Raw genomic sequence first — 16,699 nt, forward strand, 5'->3', positions numbered from 1 at the left:
GACGAGAAAAAGCGAAACATGTTCAACAAGGGAAGACAAGATTGATAAATATCTCACTGTTATACCATCCTAAATACAACTCGCTCTTTTTTTTACCCTTAGCTTATAAATTTTTGATTACTCAGCAAAGAATTATGGTTAGAAGTAGATTCAAATGAAAATTTTCATTTGATTTTTATAACTCCCACAAAAGTCTTTAAAAGGGTTTTTAAGAAATTCTTCTAGTGAAGTAGGACAAAGCCTGTACATTGTTTTTCTAGGTGGCTGGGACAGGTAACTTTTTTTGCCGAAAAATGTAACTGCTCTAACTAAATTTGTCCATCATCTTAAAAGTGACATAACTCTCATCGATTTGTCTAATTCCTTTTTCCAAATCTTATCTGGTTTTGAAAATGCTTAGAAGGTCATGTTTTCCCAAAAAAATGTATTTAATCCCCTGGTCCTACCCATAAAAATGATTATATTTCACAGCTTGGGATTATAAAAATTATTTTTATCGTATTTTAAGGCCTAAAATAACACTAAGAAAAACATCAAATTTTCTAAAAAAAATTTTCACTCGGCTATAAATTTATGTTTTTGTGACATAATTAGCGTCATTTTCATTTTTATTTCAAAATTATAAAGCTTTCAGCATTTTTGAAATATTTTTGGTCCTCTCAGGAAGCTGATGCCTTGTCCTGCGCGTGCTCTTGGTATATGTTGCTTATGAACTAACTGTTTTAGCTATGGCAAACAATCCCAGCCAAAGAGAAACAGATAGATTACTGCCCTATATTTCGGTATTAAAAAGTTTGTATAATTTCATTGCTTTATTTTTATGAAACATCTTAAAAACTCAGTCAGCTTATGCACTTCTAATGCTGAACAAAAAATTCAAAAAATTCGAAAAGTTCTAAATTCGAAAAATTTAGACATACAGGGAAATCCACTTCCTGACAAAATGGAAGAGAAGTACTTTCACCTTTTAATATTTTTTTCTTTTTTTTTTTGCGAGAATCAAACTACTAAAAAGAACAAATAGTTTTCGAGTCACAACATTTCTTATAGGTAAAATTTCTGTTTCTCTTTGGCCTTACTAATTAGTTGCGCTTTAAATAGCTATAACTCTTGTAAATACTGTACAAGTACATATTGTACATATTGGGTTTTTATTTCACTTTCAGGCTTTTGTACATAAGTTTAGCCAAGATATCTCTCTGGAATACAGACCCTCTGGAGTTACTATTCAATGTGTTTTGCCAGGGTTTGTTGCCACAAATATGAGTAGGATAAAACATTCATCTTTGTCAATTCCGACACCAGAAAAATTCGTTAAAGAGCATTTGAAGACCCTTGGTTTAGAAGTCTGGTCTGCAGGATACTGGTGTCATAATCTACAGGTAAAAATATACTTTTTTTAAATTCTTTGATAGTGGTATATATTTATAAGATATTTACTCAACGAGTCACATGCACGTATTTTTCTATGGGTATAAGCAGATTTTGGTAGGGGTAGAGCAGGGGTGGAAAATTTGACAGTAAATAGAAAATAGGTGAACTATAAAACAGTAAAATGGAAAATAGAATAAACTGTATAATTGAAAATAGGTGAATTATGTGAAAATCGTAGGGTATTGTGGAAAAGATGATAAAGTTGGGATATAAAAGCTTGGTTTTACTTAGTCCTTTTGCTAGATTTTTACATTTACAGAAAACTTACATCAGCCTGAAATTTGTGCGTAAACAGTGTGGTTGTAGTCTTTTTTTTCTCTTATTATTAGATAATAGATATCTAAAAAAAGAAATATAATAAATTAGCCACGTATGTGGCATTCTTCTACGTTTTTCTTAAGGGAAGGGCATGGGGAGAGTGAAGTCGTTAGGCAGCAGAAACAAGTGAACTATAGAAAAATCGTAGGAAACTGGGAAAATTGCCAATTTATAAGATTTGGGGTTGAAGTGCTGGCCGGGTCTAATTTTCTCTCTTCTCTTTTCATTCTCTCTTTCTCTCTTTTCTTTCTCTCTTCATTTTATTTACTCAAACAATCTGTTACTTTGAAATTCCTGCATTAAATGAGTAAAGTGTTCCCATTGTTAAACATTGCGTTGCTATTTTGAGTGAAAACCCAACCTAAAGTAAAACTAAAATAAAGAAGATGGAGTAAAAAGAACAAAAAAAACAATACATATTTGTAAATTTTATTTGAGAATATTAAGGACTAATCTATTCTTTTTAGAATGAATGCAAAACAAAAGAAAGATTATAATGTATATTTTTATTTTTTCTAAGAATTACAGTTTCAAATTGGCTTGTGAATGCTAATAGATAACTGCAAGCGAAATTTATATTGGGAATCGCATGGGACCTAAAGTTGCAAAAGTGGCCAAAATAAATTAATAATTTCGAAGATTGAATTTTCCTTTGACTTAAAATCTTCTAATATTTTTACAAATTTTGAAAAGATCAACGAATTTGAAAAGAAACTTCCTATTTGGCTCGTTGGAAAAATGAATTGATAGAATGAATTGAAATATTGGAAGAATGAATGTTGTAGAACTACAAGTCCAAAAATCAGGAGCAAAACATCTGTAAAAATATTAAAAAACAGGTAGTGCCAATTATGCTTTTGAGCAGCTCTAACTTATGAAAATGTCAAAAAGAAATTAATCGATATTTAACATAACCTTGATGAAATGTAACGAGTTGTAGCCTCAAAAAAAGAAATCAATTGAAAGTGGCAATAAAATGAGTCCTTACTGGTAAAATATGGGGCCAGTTAATAAAATGGTTAAACTTCTTCTAAAAGAAAAAGTTTTGTGATAATCTGTGGCAGGCATCCTTTCTAAAGTGTGTTTTGTGTCAAGAAACATATATGGTATTTACTGTTCTGGGATACTCTATACTTACTATTGATGGACAAATGGTCTTAGATCTTGTATGTTTAGCTACAGCTTTAAGTATTGGAATAAAAAATAGTTCAGGACTAAAAGAAAAGAAGGTATTCTCATCATTATCACAATTAGGGGAAAATTTATTTAGTACCACACTTTTTTTGTCGGGTGTTTTGACAGGAGATCCGGCTTTTAATAATCTGTAAAACTTTGAAATAAAGTGGTCAGATAATTTTAATATTTCTCAATTACTCGTCTGAGCGTCAAAAGTATGGATCCTGGCCTGAGCTTCAATTGGATCCTATGATGGTTCAAACGTGGTCCTACGAGAACTCAAGACCTTGATGGTTTGGCAAGACTAAAATTGGTGATAACCTAAGATATCACCCGAATAGGTCCCCATAAATGATTGTTATGTCAGTTCAAAATCCATTTGACTTATTTCTTGTACGTTTCTTTGGGTGGCCTTGGGGTAAACTCCTTTACACGTTGACAGATCAGCTTTCCATATGGTATCCGGTCGTCTTCTCCTTTCAGAAGGCATAAGAGATATTATCCTCCGGGATTAAATCTACCGTAGATCCTTGTAATATCTAGTTACAGTTAATTATTTTATCAGATATTAAATTTTGATTTCTCAGCTGTTCTGTTACAGAGCCTTTATCAAACAGTTCGTGGTAACGAACTGTAGGTAAGGAGCGACCCGGCTCAATGGTAACCGAAACTCTAAAAAACGGAATTTAGATGCCAATAGATACATCAAAAGAATCAGATTTTAATTATGATTTCAAATATATAAGTTTCATCAAGCTTAATCTTACCGATCAAAAGTTACGCGCCTGAGAAAATTTGCCTGATTTTTGAAAAAAGGGAGAAACACCTCCTAAAAGCTATAAAATCTTAATGAAAATCACACCACCAGATTCAGCGTATCAGAGAACCCTACTGTAGAGGTTTCAAGCTCCTATCTACAAAAATGTGGAATTTTCCGTTTTTTGCCAGAAGAAAGATCACGGATGCGTGTTTATTTGTTTTTTTGTTTCTATGAAGGGGGCGCCTGATTTCCAAGCATTATTTAAAAAACGATCAGAAATTAAATTAAAAAAAAACAAGTTTTTTCAACTGAAAGTAAGGAGCACAATTAAAACTCAAAACGAAAAGAAATTGTTACGTATATGAGGGAGTTCTCCCCCAAGTCAATACCTCGCTCTTTACGCTACAGTTTTCTTTTTTTTAGTGCTTTCAAAAGAGCTAACTATTCTAATTAAACGGCCTTTGTGATTCAGGGGTTTGTGAATTAAATGAAATTTTAACTTTTAACGTAAAGAGCGTGGTATTGACTAAGGGGAGAACCCCCTTATGTACGTATTAACATATGCGTAATAAAAAAAAATAATGAAAAAAAACAAGCGACACGGCTCAATAGTAATCGAAACTTTTAAAAACGGAATTTTCATGTCAATAAATGTATCAAAAGAATGGGCTTATAATGCTGATTCTAAATATAAAAATTTTATTAAGTTTAGTATTACTCATCAAAGGCTACGAGCCTGAGAAAATTTACTCAATTTTTAAAGAGGGGGGAAACATCCCCTACAAGTGAAAGAATTTTAATGAAAATCACACCGTCAGATTCAGTGTATCAGAAAACCCTGTTACATAGGTTTCAAGCTCATATCTGCAAAAATCTGCAACTTTGTATTTTTTGCCAGAAGAAAAATATACGAATATAGAAGTTCGTTACGTAGGTTAATTTGTAAATTACGTCAGAAGCAAATTTAGAGACAGCCATTTAGCAAAAGAAAAGTAAAATTTTTATGCAAACTTTGTTTACTTATTCAATGACGGCGAGCCAAAATAAAAGCTGTATTAACTAAAAAACGATCAGAAATTAAATAAAAAAAAACTAGTTTTTTAAACTGAAAGTAAGGAGCGACATTAAAACTTAAAACAAGCAGAAATTATTCCGTATATGAAAGGGGCTGTCCCCTCCTCAACGCTTCGCTCTTTACGCTAAAGTTTGACTTTCTCAAGACTCTATGTTTGTTAAACAATAAAAAACTTTAGCGTAAAGAGCGAGACGTTGAGGAGGGGACAGCCCCTTTCATATACGGAATAATTTCTGTTGTGGTACTGCGTTTTAAGTTTTAATGTCGCTCCTTACTTTCAGTTTAAAAAACTTTTTTTTTTTTTAATGCTTTACCTAGAGCCATATGTAATATTTTTAGATGGCCATTGTTTCTTATTTTGTTTTTTTTTATGATTGTTTTGATTATTATTTTTATCACATTATTCTTCTTATATTATTTAGTTGTCTTTAGCCACTATTATTTTCACTTTTAGTTGGTATTTGTCAGTTTATTTGTTATAATTAAGACTTATTATTATCATTATGTTATTTAGTAATTCTTTATTAGTTATTTTATATTTATGTTCTAGCTGATCAACTAACTCTTATGGGGTCTTAGGAACAGTTTTTTGAAGCAGTTCGTAGAAGATTAGTTTTTATTTCAATATCTTTTTATCAATTTATTTTCGTTTTATTAATTTATTGTCCTAGCTCCTCGCTATTTCATTGTTATTATATCTATTTTATTGACATTATCATTATTATATTACTAGTTATTTTACCTCAATTATATACTTTTATTATTTATTTGACCTGAAGTCACAAAAATTTGTAAACTAGTTGAGCTTACTAGCACACAGGGAATTTTATTAGTATAACATCAGTATACATACCCAGATTTTCCCGAATTAGCCCAGGCCTTGAAAAAAAAACTCTGACTTATTAATTATCATCTGCAGAGAAATATATTAATTTATTTTAAATCTATTCATCTACTGTATTAGCTGTTTGTTATTCTGTTACTTTTTATTTGTTAAATTTGATACTATTTTTTAGTTTTTCTTATATTACAGAGTTATTATTTGTTACTTATTAGAAATTTTATTTTTATTTTTAGCTGATCTACTACAGAACCCTCATGCATTTTTTTGAGCAATACGTCGAGACCTTCTGTAGAAGACAACTGGCAACTATTAGACAAAAAGCTTTATTCAAGAGATCAAAAATTAATGACACCACCAGTTCTATCAAAGAGCACAACGCGTAAAACGCTACGCGAACGTTTATAAACGTTCTAAACGTTATAAACGTAGAATATCATTCTTCTGTTAAGTCTCTCTGCAATGAAGTTCTCTCTGCAAGTCGCCCCACCAATAACTCATCAATGTCTTTTGTTGTAATAATGCTGTAAATATTAGTTCATTTATTGCTCAGTTTCTTTGCTTAGGGCAGTGAAATTAACAAATGGACTTGAAGCTTTCTTGTACTGCTTCTGTAAATATTTGCTTGAAGAAATGCAAAGTTCCTGTCAAGTGATGATTTTCTTTACACTCATTTTGCTTTTGTCTGTTTTGTAATTAAATTAAATATTATAACATTTTAATAGAAAGTGTTTACTTCAAGTCTAAGTCAGATTTTTCACTGACTCATTCTATTTTAATAATCTGTTTTTTAATTGGGAACTAGCTCTTAGAAAATTATTTAATTAAACCAACTATGTGCATCATTTTTACTTTATCATTAATTAATAACCTTGCTTTCTAAATTTTTAAAAGGCCACAAATGTATTTAAAACTAATTGAAAAAAAGAGTAGTTCTTCCCCAAAGCTAAAAGGCGAAACCTTTGTTTTCTAATCTAGACCCATTTATCTTTGGGAGTTATAAAATCAAGAGTTGCGTCTCTTCAAGCACAATAAAGATAGGTAAGTATCAATGTCGTATTCAGGGGCCATGTTTTAACACCCCCCCCCCAAAAGTGACAAAAATGCATTTAAACTAATTTTTGATGCGCTTTGAACAGTTTCTTTTTGTTGAGGCGAATTTTTGAATTCTGAACCGAGACAGAGGCAAATTGACAGAGGTAACGCTATCATAAAGATATTCTTCTCTCATGAAGGAGACGTAAAATCTTGCTGTTAGGGTGAAATTTGATTTCTTTCGGCACCAATCATGACTGAATAGTTAAGAACTATAAAAATCTAAAAAATAACTATTATATATAAAAAAATATTTAAATTATATACATATATAAAAAATATAACAAAGTATTAAAATATAAGTTATATATAAAAATAACTGCGATTTTGCCTTGACTTTATAAAAAGTTAAGAGAGTATTTTTACTTTTTGAACGGACTGAAACTTTTGATTGAAAATCAATATTACCATTTATCAAGAGCTAGGAACAAGTCCATTTTCTCGTTTGTTAAGATAGAGTGATCGAGAATAAGTATAAAGATTCAACTTCCCTTTATTGTTAATAAACACGAGTTATTCGAATTAGTAAGTTTGAATTCGTAATCACTGTCTCTTCTCATGTTTAAAAAATAATCAAATGGATACGGGTCTTTCAGGATACAGTTGCGGGTTTTCTAATATTTTGTAAATTATTTGGTGATTATCTTCCCTAACTCCAGTTGCTTTTTTCCCGAGTTACTCCCATTTTTCTGCTTTTTTAATCTTCTTCCTTTTTTTGAGAAGCGTAAATTTTTGTTGTTGTTTCTTGTGATAAAGGAGTGCATCGAGTTCTACCTTTCATCTGACTTGTTGCAAGTTCAGATGCAAGTTGTGACCTATTCATTCAAAATAAAAAATCTTCAACACCCATTATTAGATCCAAAGAAAAAAAAAATCAAGTGAACCAAGTTAAGCTATCAATTTTATTCAAAAATTTATTCAGTTTTTCGGCTGAAAAATCCACCACCCCAGGTTTAAAGCCTCAATTCCTTACAACTATAGTCCTTACTCCCAGTAATTAAATGGAAATTCAGTAGGCCTACCACATTTAAAATCATCTGAAAATCTGAAATCTGAAATTATCTGAAAATAATCTGAAATTATCTGAAATTATCTGAAAATAATCTGAAATTATCTGAAATTATCTGAAAATATCTGAAATTATCTGAAAAAAATGATCTGAAAATAATCTGAAAAATTATTACTGATTTCCAAAGGTGTAATTAATGGGTTTATTAAAATACTCATTACTGAAATCTGGATTATATTCAGGGCAGGCATACAGAGACATGGGAGGGGCTTCTTGTCTTTCCCCCCAAAGAAATAGGGTCTCTTTCTGCTTAAGGTATATTTCACACTTAGGGTCGCAGTGTATGTTTCATTTGCTTCTTTTCATAGTATTTATGTGTCTTACTTTGGCTTTCAATTACCCCTCACCAGGGGCGTCGTTTGGGGGTGGCAAGAGGGGGCAGTTGCCCCCCCCCCAATAATGTGAAGAAAAAATGTATTATACATTCCATGCCCTTTGACTGGACCTTTGATCCGGATATGGACCTCTCTTGCCCCCTCCCCCCAAATAAAAATGCTGGAGATTCAACCCTGCCCCTCACCCAAATCCCCTAATCAGGTAAATGTGTAATTTAAGTTGGCCACATTCTATCGTAGTGCAATACAATCAAGCATGAGTGTAAATTAATTCCACTTCCTGGGTATGTGACCTTTAGAGAAGAAACGGGTTGCGCTCAGACAACATTGTTTGGGATCTACTACAGCCAGCCAGTTCTCGAGCATTACAGCCTTAAATTGACGCTTGTTATGAATACTCGCATCATTCCCAAGTTTAAAAGAATAAATTAAGCTGTTCCAAGCGACACGGCCAACTGATGTCCCACTGGTCTGCGTGATCAGGGTTACTACCCCTTGTGATATATCGCTAATTCTAGTGATTTTTATACTGTCTTTTTTATTGGGTGAATATTTCATGCTGAAATATTCGGAAAAAATAAAATCAATTAAAACTTAAAATCAAACGTTACCACTTATTTCACGTTGCCCCAGCAACGAAAATCCGAGCGAAAATCAAGATATCCTTTATGAAAAGCAAATAACAATAACACCCCTCACCCAAATCCCCTAATCAGGTAAATGTGTAATTTAAGTTGGCCACATTCTATCGTAGTGCAATACAATCAAGCATGAATGTAAATTAATTCCACTTCCTGGGTATGTGACCTTTAGAGAAGAAACGGGTTGCGCTCAGACAACATTGTTTGGGATCTACTACAGCCAGCCAGTTCTCGAGCATTACAGCCTTAAATTGACGCTTGGTATGAATACTCGCATCATTCCCAAGTTTAAAAGAATAAATTAAGCTGTTCCAAGCGACACGGCCAACTGATGTCCCACTGGTCTGCGTGATCAGGGTTACTACCCCTTGTGATATATCGCTAATTCTAGTGATTTTTATACTGTCTAGAAAAAAAATCAGCAAATAAATCACTTGATTGTTGAAGAAGATCACTAAATCAACCAAGAAATTACTAAAATCAAGTGTTTTTTTTTCATCGAGCGGCAACCTTGTGTGTGATCGACTACAAAATTTTCTTGTCTTCCTCTGCTACTATATGTACCAAAATCTAAAATGAGATAATGATTTTAGAATACATGATGACATGTTGTGTTTGAAGTGTTATAGTATTTATATTTTTTGTTGACATGTATCTATGACAAATCTATTCGAAACGGGCTACATAATTTGGGGCCTTTTACATAATTTTAGGCCCTTTTCTCTGGTTTGAAACACTCTGTTTTGTTTTATTACTAAGTTCTGGGACTCCAATTACTAGCTTATTTATTAATTGGAATTCGTGGATATCTATCGATTCTAAATCTTCAATCTTAATTTATTACACATCTGATTCTGACACCTTAGCTATAAATTAGTAATGATTTTGACATCACGGCCCTGATAGCAGTGGTGTAAAATCTAAAAATAATAGAATGCACTTTTAAAATAGATTTTTTTAATAAAAAATACACTTCTTTTTAGGCGTTTGTGCTCAAGTTTAGCCAGGATTTAGCCTTGGAATATAAGCCATGCGGTGTCGTAGTCCAATGTGTGACACCTGGATTTGTTGCCACTAATATGAGCCGAATTCGCCGCCACTCCCTTTCTATACCAACTCCGCAAACTTTTGTCAAGGAACATATTCACACATTTGGTTTGGAGACCTGGTCTGGTGGATACTGGTATCACAAGCTTCAGGTAAAACCAAGCTTTGGATTTCTTTGGATTTCTTATTTTGGATAGCTTTGGATTTCTTTATTTTGAAGTACCAAGAACCGTCAAAAGGAAATTTGATTGCCTAATTGGTTTGGTGGTTGATTATTGGTTAATTAATGGTTAATTAATTGGTTTATTTGGCCTAATTGGTTAAGTGGAAACTTTTACAATCAGCTATATTTAATGAATTAGAAAGAATTGAGAATATCCAATTCTTTATCCAATAATGGAATTTTGATACTAGCCGGTGCCAAATGAATAAAAACGGAAACGTGGAAATGGAAAAGTAAGCAAAAAATAAGATGAGCTAAAACAGAAGGAGCCAAACAGCCGAAGAAAATGTAATTTTCGTTAGAAGATGCTGTTAAGGATTGAATTATCACGGTTTAAAATGTTTTCAGATTTAACTAATTTTGGTTATTTATTTTCACGGCTTAGCGTGACAACAATGACAAAAATATGGTACTGCTCCAAGCAGCTTCGAAGTTTTGAAAAAAAAAAGAATCTCACGATTTTGTGTTATTTCAGTATGTATTGACCAAAGAGGCAGTATTTCCACTCGGCATGGTCCAGAAAGAAGTAGATGAGCCCAAAAAATAAGTAGATTGGCAGTAGAAACGGTTTCAAATATAAGTAGAAAATAAGTAGTTTACACATAAATTATCTGACGGATTTGGATAAGAAATTAGATTTTCCGAGGCTCACATAAGGCTTTTCGGTACATTCCCTTTATATGGCCTTTCTAAATAGTCAAGTTTGGTTAACCCTGATGAAATAAAATAAAATATGTTGAATATATAATAGTTTTTAATCAAGTTTAGGCCATATATTTGTATATTAGGAGGAGTGGGGGGCAAAGGATAGCATATATTAAATACGTAACCTGACCTAGGTACCTTCCCCCCCCCCCCCCAAAAAAAAACCCCCAAAAAACAACACTTTAAATATCTTAAAACCACGCTATACATGTATTTCTCTACAGCGGTGTATTGAATCATCTCGTAAAAGCGGGTTTTTCATTGCGTCTCTCCCGTTTGACTGTAGCATCTCTTGTTGGACTTCTTTAGAGAGGCCCATATAAAGGGATTGTACCGGGTTTTCTCTGATAAATGACTTTAATTGTAACCAGCACAAAATTAAAAAGGGACTATATCAGATAAAATACTGGCTAGCTTAACCAAATGTGATCAGACCAAAAAAGTTCAAACGCTTTCCACTATAAAGGCGGAATTTACTTCAAAAAACTGTTTCAAATTTCAAATCTTAAGAGGAAATATCTTCTTTAATATTCTGAAAATGTCACGTTAGATTTGACCCGCTTCTAACACTTTTAAGCGAATCGTCAACGACCATATGGCTGGCCACTTATTTGTTTTAGTCGGCACTTTGTTTGAAGAGTGGTGTAAAGGGTTACACTGGCTAACCGATTTTGCTTTTCAGCCTTGATTGATTTTAAGAAACTAAACAGTCGTTCTCTTGCAACATTTGAAAGTTGCAAACTGAAGAGAAATTCGACTACTTTCAACATGTTTTTAAACTTTTTACGTCCATTAGGCATTTTTACACTTGCGATACATTCCAGAACAAAACTGGGTCAACACTTTCACAGTCTATGTCATCTGGGGGCAAACTAAAGCCAATTCTTGGCACTCCCGGGAGTGCCAATTCTTGGCACTCCCGCTGGCAAACATTGGCTTGACTTGTCAAATGCCCCGTCTGCTGAACAATCTGGGCAAGAGAATTTATCAAGCATATCAACTTTCGTCTCTAAGCCACCATAAGCAAAAGCGACGCAAATAGTCAGCTGTCTATCAGCAGACACGTGAATGGTTTCATCCACAATTATAGAGAAGCAGTACTGTTTCAACATACCAACTAGTTCTTCACTGAAGTGTGGCTCAAGTGCTTGACGCACCACGTTTTTCCCTTTCTGTTTCCCTAGAGCAAGCCTACTCAGTAGTTCTTACCCTGGTAATGACTTTTCTAACTTTGTGATGTTGTTGTATTGGGTGTAAGGCAAATCCTAAAAAGCAGACAATTTTACTTTTAATCTCCAACAAACGATTTTCAACTGATTTGTCCTAGAAGTGAGACCTTATAGATAACATATTTCGTGCTTAGATCCAGGCTTTCTTACTAGTAAGGTAACCTGACGTTGTGACATGCTTCCACAAGGCTGTCTTACCCTGAGAGCAGCTTTAGTATTTCTTGCAGCAATTACAGCGTGTCTTCCCCTCTCCTCCCAGCTGAAATTTACTTTCTCCAAAAATATTGTCAAAACTAAGACAAACTTACATAATTTAAACATCCACAGAAACGGGTCAGTTTTCTTTAGTACATCTTTACCGTTTTTTATTACTTTCAGGTTTTCTCTGTCATTTTTACTTGATTTGGGAAGGTTGACTCCAACTTTGCAGCCCCCCTCCAGGATTTTGACGCAATCAAACAACTGGTTGGGGTATGGATCTAGTGATCTACCAAGAATGTAGTTGCAAACCATGAGCTGGATTACCTCTATTACATTTTGAATTAAAAGGCTTGACAAGTTTAAAAAATAAGTGCACGTGCATCTCTTTTGCAAAAATAGTGAATTATCTGAAAAATAGTTACATAAATGGGATAAAACTGTGATTTAAAAAAACATCGAAACAGGAATTGAACAAAAGACACTCTGATTTGAAGTCCAACGCTCCACTACCAGAAACACGGCTCTAATAATCTAATTGAATGTATTAGTGATCGAAGAGCCATAATTGTTTAGCTTAGTAAGGGGGCTTGGAAAACGAACGTACAGGAGTTGTTCTCGAAAACCTCCAGTCAACGGTTTTGGAACACAGTCATTACAATGAAATTGTTCTATGCTTACACGCTTTTCTACTTGTAAAGTGACACCAAAAGTTTTGTTTTCAATCTTTAATCGCACTTATGGATGGTAGAATTAAGAATCATATAGATATTAGCAATAACTTCCAAATGAGCCATTAAAAGTCACTCTTAGAGTTCTGGTTGCCCACTAGCCCCAGATTTTCCACTCGAGACATGGGAACAAAAATGTCATTTTTAGTGGAATTTGGAGCTTTTAGAATGTGGAATTTATAGGAATAGCATAGATATGAGCGATATGTTTTATATGAGCTATTAAAAGTATGTGTACGATGTTCTGGTAGCCTCAACCCTTCAGAAATGGCACAAAAAATGTCGTTTTTAGAGCCTTAGGGCACTTGCACATGGTGGGATTTCTAAAAAGCACGTAGATAGGCGAAATAGCTTTTGAATGAGTCATTAAGAATCTCTGTATGATGTTCTGGTAACCCGCTAGCCCTTGTAAAAAGAAAAAAACAGGAGACAGATCAGTCCTACCCATGCAAGATAGTGATTTTCCTTGTTGTTCAAGGTGGGGGACTGTAATATCTCTGTATAAGGTTGTCCAACTTGCTGATTCCAATGGTATATCTTTTGGTTTGATCTGACACCATTTTTGAGGGATTTCGTGCTCTTTTTTCAAAATCACCATAAATTTCTTTTCGTAATAAATTTTTACTTTTAACACGAACCGCAATAATAGTTTTCATTCCTAAATCAGTGTCAGATAACAATCATTTTTTACTAAGCAGTTTTTTTAAACACGTTTTTTAACTTTTGGTTACTGTAGGCTGTGGTTCGCTCTTCACTAGGCTGCAGCTACTGCTGCAACCATGAAGGCGGAAAAGTCAAAGTGGGGACGGGTGAGGAATGTTATGACAGAGACGGACAGAAATAGACAAAAACAGACAATGGAAGTTATAGCTGAGACCTCTGAACCCCCAGAAAATGCAATTGCCAAAGGGAAAAAATGGAAGTGGAAAAGCTGGTAGCTACAGCCCATTTTCCCGCTTTCACTTTCCACTATTCCATCTACTGGCTTGTCTGGACTTGCTTTTATAAGTTTTGAACGAGCGAAAAAACTTTCTGTTAAATTGACTACAGAAAAAAAAAACATCTTAAAATAGGATACCGATGGCCACGGGATGATGTGGCACATTATATCTTATTTTGAAGTTATTCATTTGTATAAAATATAAAAATAGAACATATTTACCATTCTCTCGATATGAGAGGAAGCAGAAGGTCCCTGGGATTCCATGTTTCACTATCTCAATGACTCTTCAACTGCTGAGAGTAGTTAATAAACTAGCAGATAATACATCACTAACTCAAGCAATTTTAACTAGAACGGTCTAATTTAGTCAGAATAAACCAAATTTGCATCCAGCTAACTTCCTTCGAAATTTTAATAGTCTACCTCTGAGATATGAGAAGATTCCACTCCTGACAGATGCCACTGCTAAAAACAGTTGCACCCTTCCATCCTATAAAACACATAATCATGATTCAACAGAATCAAAACCAAAACAATTAGCTGCCACGAAAAGTTAAGCCACAAAAAACAAGTAGAAAATAAGTAGATAAATAAATATAATATTTGGAAGTAGAAAAGTCCAAAAATAAGTATTCTACTGCCAAAATAAGTAGAAGTGGAAACATTGCTAAGAGGGCCCTGTGTGGTTTTGTATTCCGCATTATTTAATCAAAGATTCTTAATAGAGTTGTTAGTTTTTGCAGTTTAATTTGCTAAAGATGGCTATTAGTCATATAGCCTTAAGTTTTACTCAGTTTTTTTTTAAATATAGCAATATTTTTTCAATATGGCAATTTTCTTCATGATATCCATAAAATTCAAAATGACTTAACCTAACAACAGCAGGAGAAAGCACTGAAAGTGTACTTTATTGTTATAGGAAAGAAAACTTTTGGATTCTTGCCGAAAACGCAATGAATCAACAAGTGGGAAGGCAGTTTAATATAAGCCTTTTCTGGTGACGTTGTTTATCAACAGTCATGTGTTTATTAAGACCATGGATGAAAACGACCCACAATGGAAATCGTTGTGGTACAATCCCATTATATGGACCTTTCTAAAAAGTCAAGTTTGGTTAATGCTAATGAAATAAAGTAAAAAAGGATGACTACATAATAGTTTAGAAACAAATTTGGGCTATATATTAAATATATATGGGCTATATATAAAGCATTGCATATATTAAATACGTAACCTAACCTAGGTACCTTTTTCCCCATCTAAACTCCTGAAAACAACACTTTAAATATCTTAAAACCATGTATTTTAGACAAAGTAGACAAAGTATTTCTCTCAGCGGTGTCTTGAATCATCTTGTAAAAACGGGTTTTTCGAAGCGTCTCTGCCGTTTGACTGTAGCATCTCTTGTTGGACTTCTTTAGAGAGACCCATGTAATGGGATTGTACCATCGTTGTTTTTCAAACTTGCTGGTCAGATTTAAACTGGAAATTTCAGGGATGATTTTTATCGGGGAAAATTGTTTTTGTTATTGCAATTTTAGGAAAGTAAAAACAGTTACTTTGCCATAAAAGTTGTTATATTTACTATTGGTTTTATCTCTTACTAAAAATTTGAATTGAAGTTATCAAGTATTTTGCAGGGTGCATAGGTTGCATCAAGACATGGCTAATTGTAGACAGAGAAAAGCCAAGACAGATAGTCCAATTAATTGAGAGACAAATGTTTAAATGGCTGGGGCACGGGTAAATGGTGGGAATAAGACATGAGAAGGTGCTTTTTTAATTACCCAACCCTTTCCCTTCCATAGGGCATTAATTGAAACTTTTAGAATTTGATCGGTCAATAAAAAGGTGTATAAAAAGTGAAAATTACAGGAGTAAACATGATTCCAATTGAAAATAGTAAATCAACGCTCAATCGATTTTGAAAATATTGCTGTTTATTAAGAGTAATAATAAAAATATATTTTCTCGTGATAATTATTGTCAATCCGCAATTTTTGATAAGAAAAATCTATTCTTGCAATTGTTGATTACTAATTTGTTCACTAGAAAAGGCCCTATAACTGGACTAAAATGCCATCTATAATAAAAATATGTTATTGAAAATCTACCTCCCTGTTTTTCGTTCACCTATATAGCCTACCTTTCTATAGCCTTTCCCTAACAAATTGATGATAAAAAAATGGAAAAAGCAAAAGACAAGTGGCACTTACAAAATCTCACAATTTTCAAAGGGTCTTAGTACCTTATTGAATAAAAATTCTATCTTCAAAATATAGTTTTCCGTTTCTTTGTGGCTACTGCTTCCAACTGGCATATATGCAAGAACATGAAAACACTAAAGAATGGGCGAATCATATACTGATTTTTTTTTCTCGGAAACAAACATGATTTTACTCTACTATCAGTTTCCCACACTCTTTGTCTCCCACTCAAACCAGCGCCTTTTCTATTAGAAACTAAGGGCATTTTTTTTTTTCAGTGGGCTTACTATGGCAATTTAATGCTGTTCCTCGAATCTTACGTTGAGGATCTTTGCCGAAGAAGCTTGGCGCTAATGCGGGAAAAGGCAAAAAAGAAGAGAGCGGCCCAGAAAGAAAAGCTTGCTCTCCTTGAAGAAAAGAAAGTGGAACTTGGAAAAGAGCACACCGCTTAGAAAAAGCTAAAACAAGTACAACTGAAACAGACTTGATCAAATTTAGGAGTTACGTAGTTAAAATTAAATGACGGTCTATTTACCTAGGGGTGTCTAGGTGTTGTTCGTCAAGGTGACTGTTCTCAGAGAAAAATATATCGATTGCCAATTATTTTCATTTTATTGTGTTATCTATTTTTGTACACAATTCGCAATTTTTAGAATATACGATTTTCCTATT

At 33.5% G+C, this 16,699-nt stretch overlaps 1 protein-coding gene across 2 annotated transcripts in view; it reads left to right on the forward strand.

Moving 5' to 3' along the window:
- spidey (hydroxysteroid 17-beta dehydrogenase 12 spidey) overlaps positions 1-16,699 on the forward strand; it is an 85,210-nt gene extending 68,511 nt beyond the window's left edge. Inside the window, exons 6-8 of one of the 2 annotated variants that reach the window (XR_016141681.1) lie at positions 1,167-1,382; positions 5,841-6,130; positions 9,728-9,866. Coding sequence is in view for 1 of the 2 variants with exons in the window: in XM_089088122.1 (XP_088944248.1) it covers positions 9,728-9,943; positions 16,306-16,479 (390 nt within the window). In the remaining variant the exon portion in view is untranslated. Of the gene's footprint in view, positions 1-1,166; positions 1,383-5,840; positions 6,131-9,727; positions 9,944-16,305 lie in introns of those variants that run through there. The other variant, XM_089088122.1, reaches the window with a different exon arrangement.

This window comes from Artemia sp. Qi Xiang Cuo, chromosome 1 (assembly GCF_049724085.1).
Source record: "Artemia sp. Qi Xiang Cuo chromosome 1, ASM4972408v1, whole genome shotgun sequence".
NCBI lineage: Eukaryota > Metazoa > Arthropoda > Branchiopoda > Anostraca > Artemiidae > Artemia > Artemia sp. Qi Xiang Cuo.